Here is a 25621-nt window from a genome sequence, read left to right on the forward strand (position 1 = left end):
CTTTTGGCATAGCCTAGCAAGATGGAAAATCGAGAACTTTGAAAAATTGAAATGTCTTTAATAATCAAGCATGATCAGGAGGTTATGGAATCTAAGCTGACACCAAGAGGTCCACTAACTGATGAGAAAGAGAGATTCAATAATTGGAACCAGAGACTGGAATATAAAACCAGATCATGGTTTATCCCACTCCGTTGGGACTGTTCAAGATGCTCACAACTAATTTACAATAATGGCAGAATTAGCACAAGCGTTTTCCCCTGGTAGTAGTATGGCTGTGTTCTCTTTCCTAGGAGCTGAAGAGATTTCCCCAAACAGCTTCAGAGAACAAAACTAAAGAAAGGGGCACAAAGCAGACTCAATCACTTTGTGAGCAAAAAAAGACAAAGGACTTTGCCTAGGTTTCTCACACACTAGCATGTTGGGAGGAGGGAGCAATAGGAAAACTGCATGGGGTCCCATCAAGGAAAAGACACCATCACGTCAGGATGTGGGGGGTCCTTCCCTCCTGGGCAAAGTGATGTTTGGAGCATGCCTGCGGACCCAGAGAGCATGTTCCATGCTGTGATTGACTGGGAGCTACCGGGTGGACCTTGTGAGGTCACAGCAAGAACTGGAGAATGCAGCCCAGCCTGGCTGGGTAAATTCCCAGGCATCTAAGAGAATACTTCAGTTATGGTCTAGGGGTGCTGGGTTCATTGTCTCCATTCAGCAAAGAATTGAAGAACAGGACACAGAGATAGCAAGCAAGAAGTAGGTTTATTGCAAAAGCAACTGAGTTACAGAGATAGACTTCTCGGAAGAAAAGGGGCCCAGAGCTGGGAATCCAGTGGGGGAGTTTTGGCCTGTTCTTTTTATGGTCTCTGGAATTTCCTCCTTTCTTTATCTCCTCCCCTGTCGATGCTCTCCTCACTACAATTGGTTGGTGTCCCCTCTGTCCAAGTGTCTGTTTTTGTTTTTCTATTGGATCCCCCGCTTAGGAGCATGCATATGAAGTATCTGTCTGATTGGGTCCCCTGCTTGTGTTCACGAGCACTTTCCTCCACCAGGAAGTTGACCTCATTAGAAGACCCTCTCCATGCTCCTTTGTGCTGGCCCTGCCTTCAACATCCTCCCTAGCCATCCTGCCCTGACTGCCTAAGCCCTTCTAAATCTTCCTCACTTCCTCACCTGGGGCTTTCTGAACTCACTAGAAAGATTTTGAGCAGGCCTGGAGTTCCCAAAGATAACAGTTGAGAGTAGCCCCAAAGAAACAAGGTTTTGTGGGCCGGGGACGTAGCTCAGTTGGTAGAGTGTTTGCTGTGCATGCATAAGGCCCTGGGTTCATTCCCCAGCACTGAAAAATAAAAAAAAAAAGAAAAAAACAAAAGAAAGAAATAGGGTTTTGCTACTAATGCTATGACCACATTTTTACTCCCATGCAGTTGTGGCCTGGGGAAAGGAACTCAGAGATCAAATTCCATCTTCTTTATCCCCTCGAGTTCATTTAAAAACTCACTTTCAAACTATAAACTTATTTAAATTCCTTGAAAATGCCAAGGTCTTTCATTGGCATAACTTCAGTTTCTTTTGTGGGAAAAAAAATCAGTGTAACCTCTCAGGCCAAATCACACCTCTGCCCACATGGACACCTATGCACCACGAAGCCGCTGTGCATAGGAGAGATTTTCTCCCCCCACTTTCTTCCTTTCAAAGTAGGTTGAAAATGGAGAAAACTTGAAAGAAAGAAAAAGACAAAGAGAAGGGCAAAGAAGAAAAAGTATCAGTCTGTAAAAAAATAAAAATTAAAATAAAAAAAAATAAAAATAAAAAAGGAAGCCTGGGGCTATATTTCTTAATTGTAGGGCCTTAGAAAAAATCACTTGGAAGGAATGGAATGAGGTGAGGATTAGGGGTGTTCTGAGGGCTCCAATTACAACTTGATAGCACAGTGAATGGACCATGGTTTCAGGCAGGAGATAAAAGAACAACAGCCTTCTTGCCTTGCCCAGTCACAGGCGCCTGAGAGGAGCTGGAACCCTCCTGGGAAGGAGAAGTAGAAAGGCGCCTTGTTTTAATGTTTAGGAGTTGGGGTGGGGTGGTGACGGTGGTAGATGGAATAAAAAGGTTAAAGAAAAGCAGAACCCTTCCTTTTTACTTTTTTAACAGAAGAAAAGCCCTCATTTTCTCTCCCCAGGTTCCACAGATGCCATCTAGTGGAGAACAAGCAGCTCATATGCAGCCAGAACCTACCCACAGGGCTTGGCATTGAATACCTACCTTGCTTTACCTGCCAACTGCAGGAGTGTAAAGGGTGTTTTCATCTCTTTTTTTTTTTTCAATTTTTTATTTGTTCTAATTAGTCGTATATGACAATAGAATTAGTTGTACATGACAATAGAATGCGTTTTTACATGTCTTCACCTCTTTTTAAATTTTTTTTTTTAGTTGTTGATGGACCTTTATTTTTATTTATTTATTTATTTATTTATTTATTTATTTATTTATTTATTTATTGTATGTGGTGCTGAGAATCAAACCCAGTGCCTCACACATGCTAGGCAAGTGCTCTACCACTGAGCCACAACCCCAGCCCTATGTTTTCACCTCTTAACGGCTGCCCCTCACAATGGGAAAGAGGCTGATCAGGGATGCTGGCAGTGGCCTAGGAGTGCCAGGGATTCCCAGGTGGTGGGATAGAGCAAAGGGGAGTCTGTGGCTGCCAGACTCAAGCCAGGAGGCTCAAACCAGAAAGGCAGAAGACTGATCAGCATCATAGTTGTCTGTGGGCATCAACAAGCAGGGATCCTAGAACCTTGGATATCTGAGGAAGCAGGTTGGAACTCAACTGGTGCTCAAAGCATGCCTAACATTTAGAAGATCATTGTTATTCAAGACAGTAGCACCAGCCAACTGAAATCAGTGTTGAGTTCATTGTAGGTAGGGAATTTCTGTCCTCTAACCCATACTATATTGTGTACCAATATGTGTGCATTCTGGGCCTGAAGAATTTAGGGGTCTGTGATAGTCTGAAAATAAGGAATATTTTAGCAAGTCTGAAATACGTTTATGATACAATCAAAAGATTCCTAAATAATGCAGTCGTTCAGTCCTTTGCAAAGGACTTTGAAGAGTGCCAGTGGTCGGAGATAAAGCAATAGTGAAGCAGCAAATAGGAACCCTCTACCTATGTGCCCACAATCCCTCCAAAGGATAAGGCATGGGGTAGCAAAGTACAAGCCTTCCTCAGGAGAGAACCAGATACTGTTGAACAGTTACCCAGTCAACCACAGGCAGCCAATCCATAGGCAGGGAAGGGCACCTGATATATAGATTTGCGTAGTATTAAGAACTGCTAACTGCTGTAACCTACACACCTCTAAATTGCAGGTGATTATTGCAAGGGTGCTTATTGCTCTTTCCCGTTACAAATTTTGTCAGGCAGTTTTCTGCTTGGTGATTCATGATCCCAGTCTCCCATATAATGACTCCACCATCCCCTGCGGCATCCAGTCATCTTCCAGCTGGCACACAGGGAATGAAGGAAGGAGAAGTGAGAACAGGGCCTTCTTAAAGGTCTTTGGTTCACAAGTGGCACTCCTGTGTACAAGGTAACTAAGAGACACAGCCCTAGAGACCCCCACAGGCCACATTTCCTAGCATCCCAGACATAGAGCTGTTATCTCTCCCAAGAGACTCAACTCACACCAAACACCTCTACATCCCAAATACCTCTACAAAATGTAGAAGAGAGAGTATTCCATTCTAAAGGTCAAAGTCCTGAGTCACTGGGAAATCATTCCAGGATCTATGTAACCAGCCTACATTAGTATCCAAACCAAGCACAGAGATGTTTAAATGTGACCAAAATGCTGGGATTATTTAATGATAAAACCAAATATAACAAAAAAGGAGAAAAATTATTTTAAGAACTATCTGCAGTTTGAGGTTGGTAGGGAGAGACTTTTTGCCTTAGACAAACTGTCTAATAAATGGGATTAGTTACCAACAAGTAGGCTTCCAAAACCAAGTGCCACAAATGAGATGAATTAAACCACAGAAATTTATTGTCTCACAATTCTAGAGGCTAGAAGTCCAAGATCAAGGTGTTGGCAAGGTCGGTTCCCTTGAGGGCTGTGAGGAGGCCTCTCTCCTTGGCTTGCAGATAGCCATCTTATCCTGTGTCTCTTCTTATCGTCTTCCCTCTAGGCCAGGTACAGTGGTGCATGCCTGTAATCCCAGTGGCTCAGGAAGCTGAGGCAGGAGGTCATGAGTTCAAAGTCAGACTCAGCAACTTATTGTCTTCCCTTTAAATGTGTCTGCCTCTATGTCAAAATTGCCCTTCTTATGAGGACATCAGTCCTGTTGGATTAAGATTAAACCTAATGACCTCATTTTAATTTGATTACCCATAAGAAGACCTCATCTCTGAATACGATTGCTCTCTGAGGTACTGGGGTTAGGTCTCCAACATATCTTTTTTTTTTGGGGGGGGGGGGACACAATTCAACTCCATAATAAATGGTGAGGAGAAGCACAGCTGGGATAAATTCTCTGGGGAAGGATGGCAAGGACCTTTAAGAATAGCAATGTTAATAGAATGAATCAGATATATCTTTCCTATCCTGATATATGAATACATGATCAATGTAACTCCACATCATATGTAACCACAATAATGGGATCCTAACTGGAACAAGTTATACTTATTCTACATATGTATACTATGTCAAAATACACTCTACCATCGTGTTTATCTAGAAAGAACAAATTTTAAAAAGAATAGCAATGTTTAACATCCATTTTAATTATTCTATCCTGTAAATCCTTTCCATTACCAAACAACTTCAGTTAAAAGTCTGCCACATCTGAACAGTGCTTAGATTGGAGTGCTTTGGAGAATGTGATTGTGAAGAACTCTCAACCTTCATCTCCCACTCTGCCCACTCTCAGAGCAAGCCTGGAGAGTGAATGCACCTGAAGGACCCCCAACCATTGCTGGAGGAGGTGTTGGCAGCTAAATGTCCTGACTTCCTTGCTTCCTACTTGGGATAACTCTAAAGTATGTTCCTCACAGACCCCAGATTCCCGGCGGCTTCAAACTCCAGGTGCCCAAGGTGGTAACATTTTATTCACTTCCTTCCCCTCCTGACTTACTTCCTCACCACTGCTCCACAGGGGCTTCCTGGGATCACCTCACAAGTAAACTACTGTGGTCAGTCCCTAGTGTGAGGGTTTGCTACTAATGATCCTAACCTGGACAAGGACCCCAAATCTGCAAACTAAAACTAGAATCCAAGAGCTTTCTTTGCTTATTATGAGGGGGTGTCCTAATATTAATTGTCTGTTAATGTCTTTGATAATCCCCTGCCCTAGAAAACAATACTGCATCAAAGTCTTTTGTTTCATGTATGGGCTTTCAGCATTAAATTTGAAAAGTTGGAAAACTACAAGCATTGTATTTTTAAGTTCAATTTCACTTTACTCCCTGCTAGCACTTTAAAACAGATGGTATCCATTCAGATGAAAATGAGGTATAAAAGTGATTTTTATTAAGATTAACATTCAATTTAGGTTTTGCTTTATTATGCATGTCACAAATAACTGTGTGAGTTCCCTGAAAATAGGTTGTATATATGACATAATTCATAGTTATTCATGCTCTACCAATTGCACTAAAATTATGACTGGAGTTACCACAGAACCTCAATAATCATTACTCTGTAATTTGCAGTTTTCCAGATTGGGGAACTCTTTGGAAGATGCACGTAACTAGCCAATTGTTTTTAGAGAGTACAGTAATGACTGTTATTACCAAGGAGTTGAATGAAGCTCCTTTTTATGCCCTGAAGATTACTTGATAATTACACTTGATGCTATCATTTAAAAAAAATAGTAACCAACAGATAAATAGACAGCAAACTAAGTATATAATGGTCCAATAATATGGGCCAATATTGTTGGCTGTGAAAATTAACACTATCTTCCATTGATTTTTATTTCTCTAATGGGAACACCTGCTTATACAAGTATACTTAATTAGATGGGTTGCCTCCACTCATGAATGGTAATAGAAAAACAAGTGAAATTAAAGGGAAGATTTTGAGATTTGGTTTATAACGTGAAAATACAATAAGCTGCAAAGATGACTCAAACTAGATCAGCTTCCCTTACCTACCTTAAAACAAACTCAGCTCTACCTTTTGAATCTTCTCAAATCTACTTCCACTTCCTTTCAGCAATCTGATCCTGGACTAGAATTTATTACTACGTTCCACTTCTCAGGAAATCTTTATTTTCTATAGATGGAGCCCATTAAAAGATTTCTACATTTAAGTATTGAACGGTAATATTGCCCCTCTATGTTTTTCCTTTTCCAGCTAAGCCACAGTAGGCCTTCTTCAGACATGTCGTGCAGAGAAACATACTTCCTCATTCATAACTAGCCCCAGGCCATAGTGCTCAGCACTGGAAGATTGCTTTCAGTCCCGGTAACCTCCTTCTCCTGGCACCTCCCTCCACTCGTTGTTAGACATTCAGAGCACATCTGAGCAAAGCCTGCTTTTGTGATGCCAACCCATGTGTTATCTTTCACAGTGACAATTGCTCTATCAAATCACCTCTCAGGAATAAATAAGGTTTTCTCCCCCATCTTAAAAGTACCTCAGCTAGGGGTTAGGGGGAAGGCATTTGGGGAGGATTAAGTGACTTCTGAGTCTGATGTCATAGGCTGCACCTTGTCATGTTACCTTCCTGCAACTATAGATATAGTCAACAAAACTGCCTACCATCCTGACCTCCCTGCCAGAGAAATGGAAGTCCCTGCCTGAAAGCAGCCACAATTACAGCATCAGAACTTAGTCTTTGATGCCCTCATTTTCTGCAGTAGCTATTCCAAAATAAAAGTTCCTGCCTTTCACTGGTAGGTTGCCCTGGGAACCACTTTGATATGATTACTGAGATCTTTGTTTACACTCTGTCTCACAGCTAGTATTGGGCTCCTATTTCTAATTTTAATAAGACTTACACTAGCCAACTCATTGAAACAACCCTCATATTTTTATTCAACTGATTAACTCCAACTGTTTTATAACTAAACCATTTTATTTAACAGTCTCCAAAAGCGCCCCATAAAATGCTTCATGAGTCCTTTCTTGGGGCTATTTTAACAAGCAAGATCTACTACACTTTCAAAATTCCCATGATCAAAGCCTCGTTCACTTCACGTACCACGTACCACTTTTAGAAAATCTATTGCCTGTGAGGAATGAAATGACAAAGTGACAAGACTGAAGGCTGAAGTAGACACACTAAGCGCTGATCAGCACTCCCTTGCTCAGGAAACTCCCTTCCTCACTCCCTCCCACAGGGGGAGCTGCTGGAAGCCATGTTTGTTCTATACATCCCACCACCCCGGCCACAGCTGATTGGACCTGAGGGGAAGGCCTAACCAACATCTCTGTTCCGGAAATTTGAAATTGAGTCCAAGAACTTGGTCTGTGTACATACTGCGAGCTCCAGAGCACACTGTAAGGGTGGGAGATGTATATCACGTGCGGCCATGTGGACAGGAGAAGCAAGAAAGTCAACCTGAAGAGAAAGGAAAATAACAGAAAGACCCAGAGATAAATGGTTAAGTGTTCTGACAGCCCCCAGTTCCTGGGTTCAGCCCTGGCTGAGGTCCACCTTCAATTGTGCCTGCCATAGGTTTACCTGTGCCCCCTGTAGCCTTCTAACAAAGCCCTTGATTCTGCTTGAACAACCTCTTCCCAGGGACTAGGTGTTGCTTTTAAAATGTAGCCACACATTCTCTGACTCTCTTCCCTTTAAATAGTGAAGACCAACTTTCCTCCCTCTACCCCAAGCCCCAGAATGTGGGCCAAACTAACAAAATTAGAATGGATGGAATGATGGCGTGACTTCTGATGCCATTTCCTAAAAGGTACTGCCACGCCACCTTGCTGTCTTGTATCTCACGTACTCTGGAGTGACCCAACAGCCATGTCCTGAGGACAGGCTATGGAAAGGCCAAGTTGAGAGTTGCCAGGGCCTCTTGCCAGACACATGAGTGATCCGCCTTGAAGTGGATCCTCCAACCCCAGTCAAGCCTTCAGATTTGGCTAAAACCTAATAAGAAACTAAGCCAGAGTATTCAGCTAAGCTGCTCCCAAACTCCTGGCCCATAGAAACTTCAAGGATAATGTTTATTACTTTAAGCCTCCAAGTTTTGGGGTGTTTTGTTATGACAGTCCTCAAGACTCCATGTGATCTGGACCCCCTTTCAGCCATCATTTTTGGCCCCCATTCCCCTTGTTTATTAAGCCCTGACCCATGTGTTTTCCTTCTTACAGCCTTTCTACAAGGTATTTCCACAACCTGAAGTCCCCTTCCCCCAAAGTGCACCTCCTTATCACTTAGGTTTCAGCTTAAATGTCAAGTGTTTCAGAGACCTTACCTATCCACCCAGTCTAAACTTGTTCTTCCTCTCTACCTCAATATTTTGTCACAGTATCCTATTCTTATTCTTCATAGACTGCAAGTTGCAGTTATGGCTTTATTTGGTTGATGGCTTTCTTGTTTATATTGGTCTTTCCCCTGGAGCTCCAGGGTCAAGCACTCTCAACAATATTTGTGGAATAAATTTTATAAATGAAGTGGTTTCTATTAGTTACAGCCAGAATTATACTAATGACCAAACACATAAATATAGGATCGGGAAGCCCAGATTTAATTTTCCTCATCTGCAGTAAGCTGAATGCCCTTTCCAAGATGGGTTTTTTTGTTTGTTTGTTTGTTTGTTTGTTTTTCGCTCTTCAAAGATGTCTGTAGGACAGGTAGATGCTTACCTAATGAAGAGGGTCCCTGCACCCTGGTGGTTTCATGATCAGAAGCAAATTAAAGGACTAGACAAGTCAACTAGCCAGTGACTGAGAATCACAGGCACCAGCTCACAGGTCACTCTGCCTCCACAAAGTTGGTATACCTTGCTTTCTAGCCCTCTCTGCAATGGCAGAAATTCAGCCTAATAGCAGAATAATAGAAAAATCATGCATCTGGTAGAGTCCCTAGTTCCTTCTCTGAGTGCTGAAAGTGCTTCACTCTCCTGCTCTCTTCTCCTATGACACCGAGGGGCCCTTCTCCCTTCCCTCTCATTCCAGCCCCAACCGGTCCAGCTCCCTCAGCTTGACTCCTCCCTGAAGGCCTCGTGGTCCACTGCATTCTCACAGTCCGACTGCTTCCAGCAGCACTGCCCTCAAGTCCCTCCTCAAGTCTGTAGTGCACTTGTCAGAACATCTACCGCCTTGAGAACTCCCATCCCTAGGGTCACCCTAAGTAGGATGACTCTTTCTCACACCTCACAGGGCCAAAGTCTGAAGGACAGATAAGCTCTCAGAGTAGCCCTCCATGGGCACAGCCCAGGGTTTACAAGGCTGGATATGTAGCCACAGTGCACTCACCTTCCTCTTTCTTTCCCAACACCAGGTCTTAGTCCATTCCTCGGTGTCTGTTTCAACATGTTTTATTCATTCCCAACCAGCCTCCCCCTTGCTTACCTATACAAGGTCCGCCTATGCTCCATTTCCCCAGAACCATATGCCTTAGGACCACAAGGCACTGGAATTTTCCTCTCTGTATTTTACTTCTAATTCCTAAGATAACTTCTGAGGAGTTCAAGTCTTTTTTTTTAGTCAAATGCTGTCAGTTAGGGACCCTGACCAATGGTCTGGGCTATAAGAGGCTGAGAACAGGGTTCTCAGCAGACTGTGGGCAGGAACTCTTCCAGAAGAGTTCAGGGTGGTCCTCCTGATGTGACACAGCTCTACTGAGACATGCCTCTCAGGTTAAGTGTGTTTGAAGGTCACCAAACAACTTAAATATCTCCTCTGTCAACCCTTGGCATTCAAGGAATTATTCAGAAAAATTCTACTATTAGACAATATGTTACAAGCACAGCTTAAAGTCATAAAATAGGATGTTGGAGATCATCTAGTCCAAGAATGGCAAACCTGACTGGTCTCATGCCAACTCTGCCTGCCTGCAGAATCCTGTTGTAAAGAATGTGCCCTGCTCATTGTGTGACATTGGAATGTGAGGATTTGGTGGGTATTTGCCTGAACTTGTTGAGTCAACCGGCATCACTTCCTCAGGGGAACTGTGGCTTCTCCACTCCGTATGGTCAACTGGAGTGTACTTGATGGTGTCCTGTTCCTTCCCTTCTCGGTAGTAGACACACAATCCAGGCTGAGTCAAGTATGGAACACCATCTCTTTAGTCTCAGTGATCGTTACAGAGAATATGTGAACCTCGCAGGATTATTTAGGGGCTTTTCTATGATATTCAAGTTAAGCTAGAAAGTTTAAGCTGCAAGGTCACCTTGTTTTTGTGACATGAGGAAGCCTGCAGGCAGCCTGAAGATCAGGCAAGTCCTACAGAATGGTGACGGGGAGAGGGAGGGAGAAGTTGTAATAACATAGGTTAATCTATTGGTTTCGGTTACACACAAAAAGCCAATAAATCCCCTTTTCTCTCAAACTGAGCTTTTGTTTTGTTTTGTTTTGTTTGTTTTTGTTTTTTTGTTTTTGGGGGTTTTTTTGGCCATTGAACCCAGGGCCTTGGGGATGTCAGGAAAGTTCTGCATGTTCTGCAGATGAGGTACTTCCCTAACCTCCCAAATTTCCTTTTTGTTTTTACACTTGTTTGTTTGTTTGTTGAAGACAGTGTCTCAGAGTTGCTCAGGTGGGGCTTCAATGTGTGATTCTCCTGCCTTCGTGTCACAAGTTGAAAGCATTACAGCCTGTTACGGTTTGGATGTGAGGTGTCCCCTGCATAGGCTCCTGTTCTAGTGCAGGAAAATTCAGAAGTGAACTGGTGGGGTTGGGAGAGCTGTAACCTTATCAGTCCATCCATCCTACATTGAATGGACTGACTGTCTGATTACTGTAGGCAAGTAGGGCATGACTAGAGGAGGTGGGTCACTGGGCTCATGCCCTGGAAGGGTGCTTCATCCCTGTGACCACTGCCCCACCCTCTTTCTGTCTCTGGGTCTGCCTCTACCTCTTTACTGCCCTCAGAGGAGTAGCCTTCCTCTGCTGGGCCCATCCCCCATCATGGGCTGCCTCACCTTGGGCCCAGAGCAATTAAGTCAGCCATCTGTGGTCTGAGACCTCTGACCTGTGATCCCCAGGTAAACTTTTCCTCCCCTCAGTTTTTCTTGTTGGGTGTCAGGGCCACAGTGATGAAGAAGTAATTAAAACACTGCCATGCAGCTGGGCACAGTGGCAAACCCTTCAAATCCCAGAGGCTCAGGAGGCTGAGGCCAGAGGATGTGGAGTTCAAATCAAGCCTCAGCAACTTAGCGAGGCACTTAGCAACTCAGTGAGACCCTCTTTCTAAGAAAACATAAAAAAAAAAAAAAGTTTGGGGATGTGGCTCAGTGGTTAAGTGCCTCTGGATTCAATCCCTAGAACCTAAAAAACAAAACAAAACACTGCCATACACCACCATGTCCAGCTTGACAAATATAATTCTGTGTGTGTGTGTGTGTGTGTGTGATGGGTAGGGGGGCTTTGCTGGTAAGTGAAACAGGTCCTTGCCCACGTGGGAGAAGCACTGTAAGGTACACATCTAATTCCTGGAGTTGGAGCCTTATGGCCTAACCACCTCCTCAAGGTCCACCTCTCAATGCCTTTACAATGAGGCTGAAGCATCAACAGAAAACTTTGGAGAGATACATACATTCCAACCACAGCACCTGGTAAACAAGAGCCCAGAGAGTTGGTCCCCACTAGATTGTGGGGGGGGGGTTCTTAAGGTTGACACAAAGGACACCCAATTAGGAACTCTCAGATCTCCATGAAGGCAGAAAGATCTCTGCTAAAGCAAATTCATGACAATTATAAAAGCTAGGGACACTTTTGTTTTCTACAAGATATAAGAGAATAAGGCGGCAGAAAACCTCAACTGTATTCTATGGTATTAGACACACAGTACGTATGTATGCAACGTTGTGACATCAGCAGCTGAGGGAATGGGGATGGAGAGACACAGCAGCAGCATTCTCTACACTACTGAAGTTGCCCTGATGCAGATTCACATCTGGATGGTGTCCCTTTCTCCTGTTAAATGGAACTCCCAGTGGGAACCACAAAGAAAAATCTATAGGATATACGCAAAGTGAGAGGTATAAGAATCAAATGTTTTACCACAAACATAAATTAGAAGAGAAGATAGTCATAGCATGACATAAATCACACAATCAAAACTTGCCCTGCTCTCCTTATAAGGAAGCCAAGAGTCCACACCAAACCAAGAGTCCACCCCACTATGAGGATGCAAGCCAGGCTGAACCATGAGCTCAACATAGCCCCAATGACCTCATCTTAGGTATTCACACCATAATAATGTTATTTATGAAAACAATAACAACAACGAAAACAACTTTTCCTTCAGTGTGGAGTTTTGCACCTACATCTTTCTTCCAGGGATATAATTTAATCCATAACACTCCCTGCTTCTACATACCTGAGAGATTTTATCATTAGGTGTTGAATTTGGTCCTGTAATTATTCTTCATCCAGCCATACAATCATATGTCTGTGGTATCACCTTTTCCTAGTCCCCCTAGATTTTCTCTCTATGAAATTATATTTATTTTACTTTTCTTCCTGAGAAATTTTTCTAAAGGTCAAATCTTGATTTTTAGTATGATTTTCCTTTAGGGATTTCAGAAATGTTATTTTTATTGCCTTCTGCCTTGCGTAATTTCTGATAAGAACTCCACAGTCATTTCCATGCTTCCATATCTATTCACAAACTCTCATTTGCTCCCAGTCAACTGCAGGAATTTTCCTTCATTCCTAGTGTGTAAGGGCTGCCCATGTCTGTGGGTATGAGTGGGTTTCTCTGAGTTAGGCCCACTGAAGTTTCCTAAGCTATTTTAGTCTGTAGATTCATGTCTTTGACCAAATTGGAAAATTGAATCATACTTATTTTCTATGCCATATTCCATCCACCAATTTGAAATCTCTGATGGTATAAATGCTAGACCACATCAGAGGTCACTGAAGCTCTATTCATTAAAACTAACTCAAGGAGCAGCAGCAGGAGCAACGACAACAACAATGGGTGCTGAAGCACCCAGTCACCGCTGCTGGCAGGCCCACCCATACCACTGACCCACCTCTCGCTTGCCTGCACATTGGAATATGGGGATGATGCCACAGAACACTCTGGAGTCTCCAAGGCCCCTTCTCCAACAGCTGCCACCCACCCTCTGCACACACCTCAGGGAGGGGCCTGAAGACGGGGTGGGGGGGGTGGAGGGATTCTTTGCCGCCAAAGCAATCAGCTCAAATAAAATTAAGACAAGAGAGTCCCCCATCTACACTAGCACAAGGTGAGTCCCGTTCTACACTGGTTCAAGGGGCAGGAGTCTCCACTGACACTGAACGGGTCCGCGGAAGCACCTCGGTCCAGACCTTGGACAAGGGTGGCTGCTGGGTCCTTCCCTTGCCCTGAGGCCTCCCTCCTTTTTCCTTCCTCCTCCTGTTCTAAACCTGTTTTTAAAGAAAACATTGGAACATCAATCGTATTTCACAATTTAAGGTAAACAAATTTATTAAGAAACATCTCTGCGATGGCAGAGAAGAGCAGGACAGGGGGAAGCGTCCTCGGGAAAGGTCTCTGAGGTCTCTGGCAGGAGGGGGTGGCCTGGAGCACTGCGATGCGCTTCCGGGTGGAATCCAGTCCGAGAAGCGAGTCCGCTTGGTGATGGAGGGATGCTCAGAGCTCGGGGTCCTCTGGCTGTCCATCGGGCTGTGTCACGTGGGCACGGTCTCTGGAACCACTCTATTGGGGAGCCTAGGGGGTCTGTGGCCTCAGTCCGCCGGAGCCACGCTTGTTCTCCGAGCGGGCCGGTGGACGCACGGAAGGCAGCAGCAGAGTCGACGAAGGCAGGTGGCGATCCTCCTGGTGACACGCCTCCAGCACCTGCCTCTGTCGTGGGCTGGCCCCGTAGAGGTGCCCTGGGAGACCGAGCTGTCTCCTCCTGCTACCAGCCTACCAGGGCTGGGCCCAGAGTCCTGCTGGGAGGCTAGCCTGTGGGCGGGTGTCTTCTCGTGGAGGAAGCGCAGAGGAATGGCCGGTACGCTGGCGCACGCAGTGTCCTTCTGACCTGAGGGTTTGGCCTCCTCGGGCTGCTGCAGCTCACGGGGCAAGAGAAGGGCAGGCTCACTGGTGCACCTGTTGGGGTGGACACTGGGAGGATCCACCGAGGGCCCTGGGCGAGGCCCAGCCACCCGACGACGCACAGGCTTTGTCTGGAGCGGGCAGCCCGCCCCCTGGCTTCTTTGGTGCTTTAGGAGAAGGTAAGTGGCCATGGCCTCATCGAATTGGCGGTTGGCCAGGGACACCCAGGTGTTGTACGGGTCGAAACCCATGTCAAACATCATGGTCATGATGGCGGGGTCGGGCCGCTTGGGGAGTGGCTGGCTGGGACGACTGGGTGACGGGTCCTCGCCCTGACTCAGCCATGGGTGCCCCATGACCTGCTCTAGGGTGGGCCTCCTTTTGGGGTCCACCGTCAGGAGTTTCCGAATGAGGCTGCGAGCCCCCTGGGACACATGTGGGGGGATGTCGTAACTTGCCTGCAAGACCAGATCCAGCAGCCCCTTACTGGTGCTCGCCATGAACGGCCTCCTCCCCGTGAGCATGAAATAAAGAGTGACGCCCAGGCTCCAGACATCTGCAGGGGGGCCCTCGAATCCCTTGCGCTGGATGATTTCAGGGGCGAGGTACAGGAGAGTGCCCCTGAACCCGGTCAGCTGCTGCCCAGGCGTGATGCTGAGGCTCAGGCCAAAGTCGATGAGCTTTAAGTGGCCCCTGGCATCCACCACGAAGTTCTCTGGCTTGAGGTCGAGGTGCGCCACACCCTTCTGGTGGCAGTAATGAACGACCTGCACCATCTCCCTGAACGCCCTGCGGACCTTCACCTCCGGTAGGCCACCTTCCCGCGGGATGCGAAGCCGGAGCTGCCCCCCCTCCGCGTACTCCATGACCAGGTACATATTGCGGGTGGTCTCGATGACCTGGAAGAGCTGGATCATGTTTGGGTGTTCCAGGGACATCAACCATTCCCGTTCGCGGAGCACAGTCTCCTGCCCCTCTGTCTTGGGCACGATTTTCACCGCCACCTTGACCCCGGTCAGGAGGTGGCGGGCCAGTACCACCTGGCTGAAGCTCCCCTCCCCAATGGGCCTCAGGACACAATAATGGTCGGTGAGGGCCGACTCGAAGCAGGAGCCAGGCCCCTGCGCCTCTACACTATTCTCACTACACTCTCTGAGCATCCTAAGCCGGAATGCCAACTGAGGATGCTATCTAAAAAAAAAAATAACAAACCCAAACAAAACACCAAAACCAACAAACAAAAGGCAAAACACAAAACAAACAAACAAACAAAATACCCAAATCAAAAAACCAACAGCAAACCACCGCAAACACCAACCACCGACCACCAACCACCAAACGCACTAACTACCTGGGAGTCCGACAGGTCACCACCAAGAGCTTCCTGTACTTAATGGACAAAGCCCACCCTCAGCCACTCTCTTATATAGCAGGGGTTTGAGGTGACCTCACAGTGGCTCCTTGTGAGGTCAGAGCAAGAAATGACCAAGTCAAGCCTGGGCATAGCCCCCACGTTCATCTCACTCTGGGGCCTCCTGCACCCTTTGGACTTGCATGATAATAAGAAGGAAGGACCCAGGAAGCTTTCTGTGTCCGTTTGTCCTGGAGACTGATATTTACATGTTTAGAGATGACGGTTGGAGGTTTCAATGGTCTTTCCATTTGCTGCCTGAAAATCTGTAATAACTTTCAGATTTTAAAGACCTCATCATGTCTATACTCAACATATTCAATTCCCCTGTCTTCCACCTCATGGCGATCGGGGCCCACTTGCGTTGGAATGCTATCACAGAATGCTCTGCTCCCTAAGATGCTCTGAAGCTAGGCATTAACATCTGTGGGGTTGAGAGGGAGGGAGCTTTCATCATCATTTCCCCACAAGGTTCTCATCAGATTTCTCCCTAGAAACCCTGGAGCACACAGAAGGCGGTGCATTGATATGTTCAAAAGGATGAGGGATCCAGTACAGAAGCAGACAATCCCAGAACCAGCAAAAGTGTCCACCTCATAAGGAGAGGAAAGGAGGTGTTGCCACACACCAGGGTCCCTTCCTGCTGCTATTAACAAAACCCCTTGGACTGGGTGATTGATTAAAGATAGAAATCCCCTTCCCGCATTCTGGAAACTGGCAGGTCCAAGGTCGAAGTGCCTTGTGGCTGTCCTGATGTGAGGGGCGAAGTGTTGGGCACATTCTCTCATGCCCTGCTTTTCCTTTGTTTCATTTTGTGTTCTTTGGACATACTGTCCATTGACCCCAGGGCCTCAGGCACATCAGGGAAGTGCTCTACAGCTGAAGTACTTCCCTAGGCTCCCAAATTTCCCTTTTGTGTTTTAGGCTTGTTTGTGAAGACAGTGTCTAGCGAAGTTGCTCAGGTCACTGCAGATCTTTTCATTACAAATAACAACAGCAGCGACAATGGCAACAACAACAACAACAACAACAACAACAAAGATCTTTCTTCTCTCCGTTTTTTTCTTTGAGCAAACTCTGTTGATCGGTCTTCAGGTTCACTTACACTGGGCTTCCTGGGCATCCTGAGGTACTGAATGTGATTGTTGTTTAATTTACTTGTAAGGATTTTTTAAATGAAAACCTTAAGTTTACACATAGTTGCTGCAGATGTAGAAGAATTTGAATTCTCATCATAGGTAGAGAAAACAAGGCCTAGAATTTCTGTCCCTGATTCCTACATCAGTTCTATCCCCTTGACCTTGAAGCTGGTTGTCTATCCCGGTCAGAATTGTAAGATCGGACCCTGATATTCATGAATATTTCCATGAATTTTTGAGTGATGGGACTACAATATTTATAAACCACTGTTTTTCTATGTTCTTCTGCTTGCTGAACAAGTTTTAAATACTATAAATCCTCACAACCCTCTCTTCACTAAGAAAAATCTAAATAAATCCACCATACCCACTTGTTAACCAGAGTAACTTTTTCCTTTCTAAAAAAAAATAAGATGGCCTAGTGGTCTCCATTTTCAAGGATGATAAGACATAAAATACATCTGATTTCTATTTCAGAATTTTAAATTAGATGTAGGGAAGTTCTTTATGTTTGAGGGAAAGGGAAGGTCTGCTCTCCATCTCTAAGATTCTTTATCAGTAAAGGTAGAATTTAAAGAAGAGTAGAGGGAGGAGAAGTGACAATCTATTTCTTCAGGGATCATTTTGCCCGGCAGTTCTGAAAATGTGGTGCTTTAGGACGAGTTGGAGGAATTCTAGCCCCATGCCTACAGACAGACTGATGGGATTCTAAAATAATCCTGATTATAATTACTTCAAGACTATAATAAGGTGCTCCATCAAGAATGGGAAGTGAGAGAAATGTCTGTAAGACCAGAGTGGGAAGTGAGTGAAAAATTTTAAAAGACACTGGGTGCAGTGCGCACACCTGTGATCCCAGCTACTTGGGAGTCTGAGGTAGGAGGATCCCAAGTTCGAAGTCAACCTGGGCAACTTAGTGAGTCCCTGTCTCAAAAGTAAAAAATAGAAAGGCACGTACCTCAGCAGTGCCCCTGGGTTCAGTCCCCAGAACCACCCAAAAAAGGACAGGTTAAAAAGCAAGAGAAACACATTCTGGATATTCTGGATTAGAGTAAGAAGGGGTAAAGTCACCTGAAGAAGACAGATTGTCCCCCACCTATTGAGTGTCCATTACAACTTGTTTTAATGTAATTTCTGCTCTTCCTCCTTCCTGCCTCCTGGAATGGGATGAGATGGTTGGCGCTTTCTCATTTTTCTGAAGATAGTAACTAAAAAGTATAGTACACTAAATTTCTGATGACACAGAAAAGATGCTCTAACACTGCACACTTACTTCCAGACAAGAAACTGGTCTCAATTTAAGCCAGAATATGATGCATTCTTCTATTATGTGCAGCCCAAACTAATGCAACTATGGTTCACCATTTGGGTAAGTTCCCCAAACATAACAACTTGAGCCCTCCTGGACCAGTGACCCCTGGAAAGTGAGAAGAAAAGATCAATTCAATGAAAATGTACAAAAGACCAGTTTGAGAAAACAAAAACCGAGCTATCAGGTCAGCTCAATCACTGATAGTGTTATGGTTATAAAGCTGAAAATATTCCTCTAACCATCCCAAAGATGGTAATATGACTATTTACCAGACCAGAAAGAAATAATTTTAAATTTTATTGGGTTTCAGTCCAAGCTCCTAGAGGAAGCATAGAGAGACCATAAGTATTGATAAAGATGGAAGCTGGGTGGAGGGAATGTGGGGAAGGCAGACTGTCTAGGGCTTTAGCTTCACACAGGCTGTTTTCTATATAGATGTCAAGATATAAGGATCGATGCAGAATGTCAACCAGATCCTAAAACTGAACCAGTGAGGCCTCTCCAATATCACCCCAAGAAATAACCTCCTGGCAAGGACAGCACATATGAGTAAGAATCTCCAATGACTTTCCCCTTTTATTGATCTCAGGTGATCTATTATTCTGGTCTAGACTGCACTGAAAGGAGGCTGGTCCTATTAGTGTCATCTGGGCTATGGGAATTGCTTAATTATGCTTGGCATCTAGATGATCACCTTAGAACCTTATGAAAGATGTCATTGACACTCTCAAAAAGGGTGTTCTTTAAAACACAGTATTTTCTGGAAAGAATTTCACTGCCAAATGGGAAAACGCAGCTTGTCAGGCAGCCTGGTGGAGCATTTTTCATGCTCCAAGTGGTTTTTCTCAACTGAGCATGATCTGGGCCATTTTCAAGATCTCCTGAGAGCCAATGAAAGACTATGCCTGCACACCAGGCTGAACATGCCAACAGCCCTCCTGGCAACACCTCTGCGCTTGGGCCCCTTTGGCCCAACAGGACTTTAGAAGGAGCAATGAACTTCTGATATGGGTATAAATTCTGACTCTGCTGACTTTCACATGGCCACGGTGATACTTAGTGCAAGTCAGTTAACTTCCCAGGGCTTCAGTACACTTACTTTTAAATAAAGGGCTCGAGTATTTTCTTTTTCCTTTGTAATATGGAGATTGAACCCAGGGGTGCTTAACCACTAAACCACCATCCCCAGTCCTTTTTATTTTTTCTTTTGGGACAGGGTCTTCTTGCTAAATTGCTGAGGCAGGCTTTGAACTTGTGGTCCTCCTGTCTTAGCCTCCCAAGATGCTGGGATTCCAGGCATGTGCCACCACACCCAGCTTGAGTGTTCCTTTAAAAAGCTTTATGCTTTAAAATAGTATAATTTTGTGGGGTTTCTTATTTGTAATAGAAAAATGAAAATTCATTTTTATTTTTTCACTGCACATGAGCAGTTATTTTTTCCCACTTTATTGAGTCATAATTGAAAGCATTACATATATTGAAGGTTTAAAAGTAATGATTTGATATACATATTTATTGTCTAATGATTACAACAATCAAATTAGGTGACATATCCATCACCTCACATAGTTACTGGAGGCAGTGGTAAGGACATTTAAGGTCTACTTGTCATGGTTAATTTGAATTGTCAACTTGATTGGATTAAGAGATGACAACTATTAAGAGGCTTCTGGGTGTGTCAATGAGGGTGTGTCTAGGAATGACTGGAATGTGGGATAGTGAACTGAAGCGGAGACCCTCCTTAAGCATGGGCAGCACGGCCCAATAGAATGGTGGTTTGGATGGAATAAAAGTTGGAAGAACAAGGAAGCAGATGCAGATGCAAGCTCCTCTCTTCTTGAACGGGTTCTTGACTGCTGCTATGGTCATCTGAGGATTTTGGACTCTCGATTCTTTTTTTTTTTTAGTTGTAGATGGACATAATACCTTTATTTATATATTTATTTATTTTTATATGGTGCCGAGGATAGAACCCAGTACCTCACACATGCTAGGCAAGCACTCCACCACTGAGCCACAACCCCAGCCCAGGACTCTTGCTTCTTCACTCTTCCAAAGTGGACTCTGTCAGTGATTCTCCAGGTAGTTTCCAGAAGCCTTGGTCTCAGACTAGGATAGCACCGTTCATTCTTCTTGTTATGGGGCTTCTGTCTGCGTCTTGGACTGCACTGCTACTGGTCTTCCATCTCTCCAGCCTACAGATGACCATTGTGGACTATCCAGCTTCTGGTCGGGTAAGCCAATCTAATAAATCCCCTTTTTATAATCATACTTCCTGTTGATTCTGTTCCTCTAGAGAATCCTAATACACCACTCCTAGAAAATTTCAAGTATGCAGTGCAGTATTATCATTTATAGTAATTATTTTTTATTACTCAAATAACCCACATACTTTGCCCCAAAATACAAATACATACTAACAGTAAGATTAAAATGTACATCTTCCATAATCTTTCCACTGTTAATATTCTATATATATCCTTTCAGACTTTTATCTAAGTATAATCATATTAGAAATGTTTTTACATAAACATATCACACCCTATCAACTGTTCTGTCTCTTTTTTTTAACACAATATTGAAAACGTGTGTGTATATATGTGTATGCATATATACATACAAATATATCATGTTGAATGATAACAGTATTCTAAGAATATACTAAAATTTATTTAACCAAACTCCTGTTTTTTTGCTAATATAAATATTACCTTATTGAACATCTAGGTATATATATACCTTGTCTAACTTCATTTCCTTGGGGAAAATTCCTAAATGTAAACTTCCTGAATTAGCAGTATCCTCCTTATAAGGATTTTATACAAACTGTCCTCCAATGAGTCGTATGAATTTTCATTACCTAAAATAGTGTGTAAGAACAGCCTTTCTGGCAGGCATGGTAGCACATACCTGTACTCCCAGCTACTCAAGAGGCTGAGGCAGATGGATTGCCAAGTTTGAAACCACTCTTGACAACTTAGCAAGATCCTGTCTCAAAATAAAAAGACTGTGGTTGTAGCTCAGTGATAGAGCACTCCTGGGTTCAAGGATTCAATCCTCAGTACCACAAAAAAAGTAAATAAAGAAGAATGCCTTTTCCCCCATTCCCTCTCTCATTCCCTTTACTTTTTCTCATTCTGATAGGTCTGGTTTACTACTTTTGATTTTTCATTTTTTGATAACCACTGGGATATGTTCTTTTTAATTTTTCTTGCAGATTTGTGTGTTTTCCATGTCTATCCACGTCCTATGCGCATTTTTTAGTTGGGACTATTGCAGTGTTCTTTGTTAGAGGTAGTGCTGCCACCTTAAATGTGACAGATGGATGAGACCTGGCAGGAGTACGGGTGAAGGCCCCAGCCATGCCCTGGGTAATCAGTACTCTGGAGCTGAAGAATAGGCCCAGATGCACCCACCTCCCCATCCTGCATCCTTATCCCCTAGTAACCCACTCCAGTGGACAGAGAGAAGAGAGACACGGAACCTGTGCCCCTGAGGATGGTTGGCAGAGCTGAAGTAGCCCTTCAGGTGACTCCCTGAACCTTGGCTTCACAGCATGTCAGGAATGGGAAGATATAGAGCAGCCCAGGAGGTGCCAATCAGAAAAGGTGACTGGAAGACCATAAGTGATGACATGAGGGTTGGGGCGATTTTCCAAACATTCAGCTGTTCCACTTATTTTCATCCCACATTTATGCTGTTTAGGTTTTAACAAATATTTCTTGAGTATTGTCCATGAGCCATGAACTGTACCTACCAAAATAAATAAGTACTCTATAGTAAATTGTTACTTATATAATGCTTTGCTTTTCGTTCCTTCAAAAGGATTCCATTTTCAGGGTCCGGCATTCAGACGACTGTGGGTATTTCTTTTGGAATAGTTTGGAAACACAGAGCACTCAAGGGAAAAGGATCTGAATGCACAGAATGGAAGAAAGCCCCCAAATGATAGGTTGCTTCTAGAGAACTGTGAGATTAGACAGGACCTGGAGATGACATGTGCAATTGCAACACTGCCTAAATGGTTTCTTTGAGGGCAGGAGAATTGATAGAACCTGATTTAATGCCAAATTACGTTTTAGGAATGTTTTCCCAAAAGGCAAATTTATCAACACTTTGTTTGTACTCAGTAGTGATGATGGTGGAATTAGCAGTGGTAGTGAAGCATCAGACCATTTTTATAATTATATATAACAATTTAATGCAGAAAACTCCAGACTATTGAGAGAAATGGCAACTTCTGCATATGACCCCTTGGCAGATGTTCAGTAATTCACAACAGCTAACTCAGAGATTTCAAAATCAGTAGGGTTCAGCCCCTCTTCCTTGTCTTCCCCCAAATACCTCTTTCGGCAGAGTACAACCAAAATCAATAGTTCAGTCGTGTGTATCATCTGGAAGCTAAGAGATAAGACAATAAATAAGGCACTCCTTCTTTATCACTTCATTTTGTGGCTAACTCTGTATTTGTAGGCAGTTTTCACATTTCATACCACTGGCCCAGCCGGTTTCTCCTTTCTGAGTTTTGTTCCATCAGACCAGAGGCTAAAATACCACAGCTTGCAGCTTCCAGACACAGGATGGGGAGCAGGGGATATTCTGCAGTGTCTCTAAACATTTTCCAAATAAATAATTGTTGTTCAGGAACACAGACCTTTGTTTCAGTGGTTCGGGTGAATTCATTCTCACTAGAGAAAACTCATTTGCTCATGGCAGTGATTCAAGCTGCTAACTTCACAGAGAATATCACTGGAGCCAAATCCTTTCTCAGTTGTGGAGGTCAGAGGTGAGGCAACTGTGCTTACGGGGCAAAGCTCTTTTATGGATTCCCTTGGCTTTCTGCTCTCTTCTTTACAGCTGATTAACACCCAATGGCTACTTCTTTTAAAAAAGAAAAATTCAATTCCTCGGTTTAATTAACTTCCCTATCACAGTGTTTACCACAGCCTGCCGGAATCTAGACAATGACTTGAGGCTTCATAATACTTGATTTCAGTTCAAGGTAATTCACTGCTGCAGCTCGCTAAACACCAATATTATCTCGGCAATATGTGGTAGAAATAAGGCCTGGACTTAACCCTTGGCTAACGTGAAGACTCTTGAATGCTGAGTTAGCGTACCCATTGTAGCTGATTGGCCAACCTGAAACTTTTTGCTCCAGCTTGATGTTTTGCCTCCACTTCATGGTCAAGTTCTAAAATTGGTTTTCCATCCTTCTCCCAACCCCAGACATGCTGACAGCATGAATTTTACTACTGCAATTTTAACAAACGGTGGGGTACTTCTTTCTGCCTCGTTCTTTGAGTAATCAGCCAACAAGTGTTTGGGAATCTGGAGAGCATGATTTCTTTTATACATTTACTAAGTATCTGTACATTCAGACAATCACATGCATTTTTGCTCTTCAGTACAATTAGACGGAAGCAATGCAGTATAATGCTTAAGAGCATGAATGCTGCACCAAATTGCCTACTTTCAAACCTACCTCTGACATTGAGCAGTTCTGTGATCCTGGGCAAGTTAACTGATTGCTCCATGCCTCATTTTCCTCATATATGAAATGAGGGGAATAACAGTATCTACCTTGGAATTGGTATATAGAAAATTAGTTAACAAATATAAAGCAATTAGAACAACATTTGGGCCCATAGTGGCCCTCATAGTACTCACTGATAGTGAGCCTTTATTAAGGATGTCCCTACTGAAAGATCATTATTTTATTTCATCAGGGGATGAGACAGTCAGTTATCTATGACTGTCATGTCAACTCTCATTCTCCTATTACCCGTTGGTGGGTACTGGTGGGTGATGGAGCTACAAAAGTGAAGACTCCACAAACTCTACTCTCAAGTGTCTTGAGAATTTGGCCCGCACATTACAATCACTTGATGCTCTGCTGCCTGAAGAAGTCACCTGTTGCACCAGCCTGCCTATGACCAAGTTAGGGCCGCATATGCCACAGGATAATATGAAGTGTCCCAGGACTCTGATGTCCAACTCATTATTCCCTTTAAGCCTTTCTAAATTACATGTCTCACTATTCTCTGTGATCTCTGTTTCTGAAAAAGCCCAGGACACAAGAAAGAAAATAATTCTGTCTCCTTTAAAAAGAAACCTGAAGAATGTGTTACTATATCTTATTTACTGTAAGGTGCATTTTTTTTCCTTTGAGATGGGCTGCTTAGGCTGGTCTCAAACCCCTGGGCTCAAGTGATCCTCTTCAGCTTCCTATGTAGCAAGAGCTACAGTAGCTATGTGCCCAGCTTCTAAGATACATATTTTTTTTCACCTGTTTACTACTTCAAAATTGGATGCAGCAAGAAATTTTTGCCGTTGCCCACATATGTGCAAACATGGTCACAGCCAATCACTTGTTCCTGCAGCTTTTTTTATTGTAAACAAATGGGATACATGTTGTTTCTCTGTTTGTACATGGAGTCAAGGCATACCATTTCTGTAATCATAAATTTACATAGGGTAATGTTGTTTGATTCATTCTGTTATTTTTTCCCTTCCCCCACCCCTCCCACCCCTCTTTTCCCTCTATACAGTCCTTCCTTCCTCCATTCTTACCACCCTCCCTAACCCTAACCCTAAACCTAACCCTAACCCTAACACTAGCCCCTCCTACCCCCCATTATGTGTCATCATCTGCTTATCGGCAAGATCGTTCGTCCTTTGGTTTTTTGAGATTGGCTTATCTCTCTTAGCATGATATTCTCCAATTTCATCCATTTGCCTGCAAATGCCATAAATTTTATCATTCTTTATGGCTGAGTAATATTCCATTGTATATATTCTTTATCCATTCATCAACTGAAGGACATCCAGGTTGGTTCCACAATCTGGCTATTGTGAATTGAGCAGCTATGAACATTGATGTGACTGTATCTCTGTAGTATGCTGATTTTAAGTCCTTTGGGTATAGGCCAAGGAGTGGGATAGCTGGGTCAAATGGTGGTTCCATTCCAAGCTTTCTGAGGAATCTCCATACTGCTTTCCAGAGTGGCTGCACTAATTTGTAACCCCACCAGCAATGTATGAGTGTGCCTTTTTCCCCACATCCTCACCAACACCTATGGTTGCTTGTGTTCTTGATAATCGTCTTCTAATTGAGGTGAGATGGAATCTTAGAGTAGTTTTGATTTGCATTTCTCTTATTACTAGAGATGTTGAACATTTTTTCATATATCTGTTGATTGTTTACAGATCTTCTGTGAAGTGTCTGCTCATTTCCTTAGCCCATTTTTTGATTGGATTATTTGTATTCTGGGTGTAGAGTTTTTTGAGTTCTTTATATATTCTGGAAATTAGTGCTCTATCTGAAGTATGAGTGGCAAAGATTTTCTCCCACTCTGTAGGCTCTCTCTTCACATTACTGATAGTTTCCTTTGCTGAGAGAAAGCTTTTTAGTTTGAATCTATCCCAGTTGTTGATTCTTGCTTTTGGATTTTAGATTTATCATTATTAAAGTGTCTTCAAAAACATGACACTGGACCAGACATGGTGTGCAGAAGACATGTTTGGGTAACCCTAAAATGGCGGCTGGCGTTGAGCCAAGAGGTGCGCATAATTAGTGTTAACACAGCGTGA

The 25621-nt window shown here is 43.7% G+C and overlaps 1 protein-coding gene across 1 annotated transcript; it reads right to left on the minus strand.

Annotated features, from left to right (window-relative positions):
* Nucleotides 1-13856: 13856 nt before the first annotated feature.
* Nucleotides 13857-15326, minus strand: LOC306655756 (sperm motility kinase 2B-like; the record flags this gene model as incomplete). The annotated part of the gene is made up of 1 exon (XM_079130378.1): nt 13857-15326. The coding sequence occupies one exon, from the start codon at nt 15324-15326 to the stop codon at nt 13857-13859; it is 1470 nt and encodes a 489-aa protein (XP_078986504.1).
* Between the last annotated feature and the right edge of the window lie 10295 nt (nt 15327-25621).

This window comes from Sciurus vulgaris (assembly GCF_902686455.1).
Source record: "Sciurus vulgaris genome assembly, chromosome: 3".
NCBI lineage: Eukaryota > Metazoa > Chordata > Mammalia > Rodentia > Sciuridae > Sciurus > Sciurus vulgaris.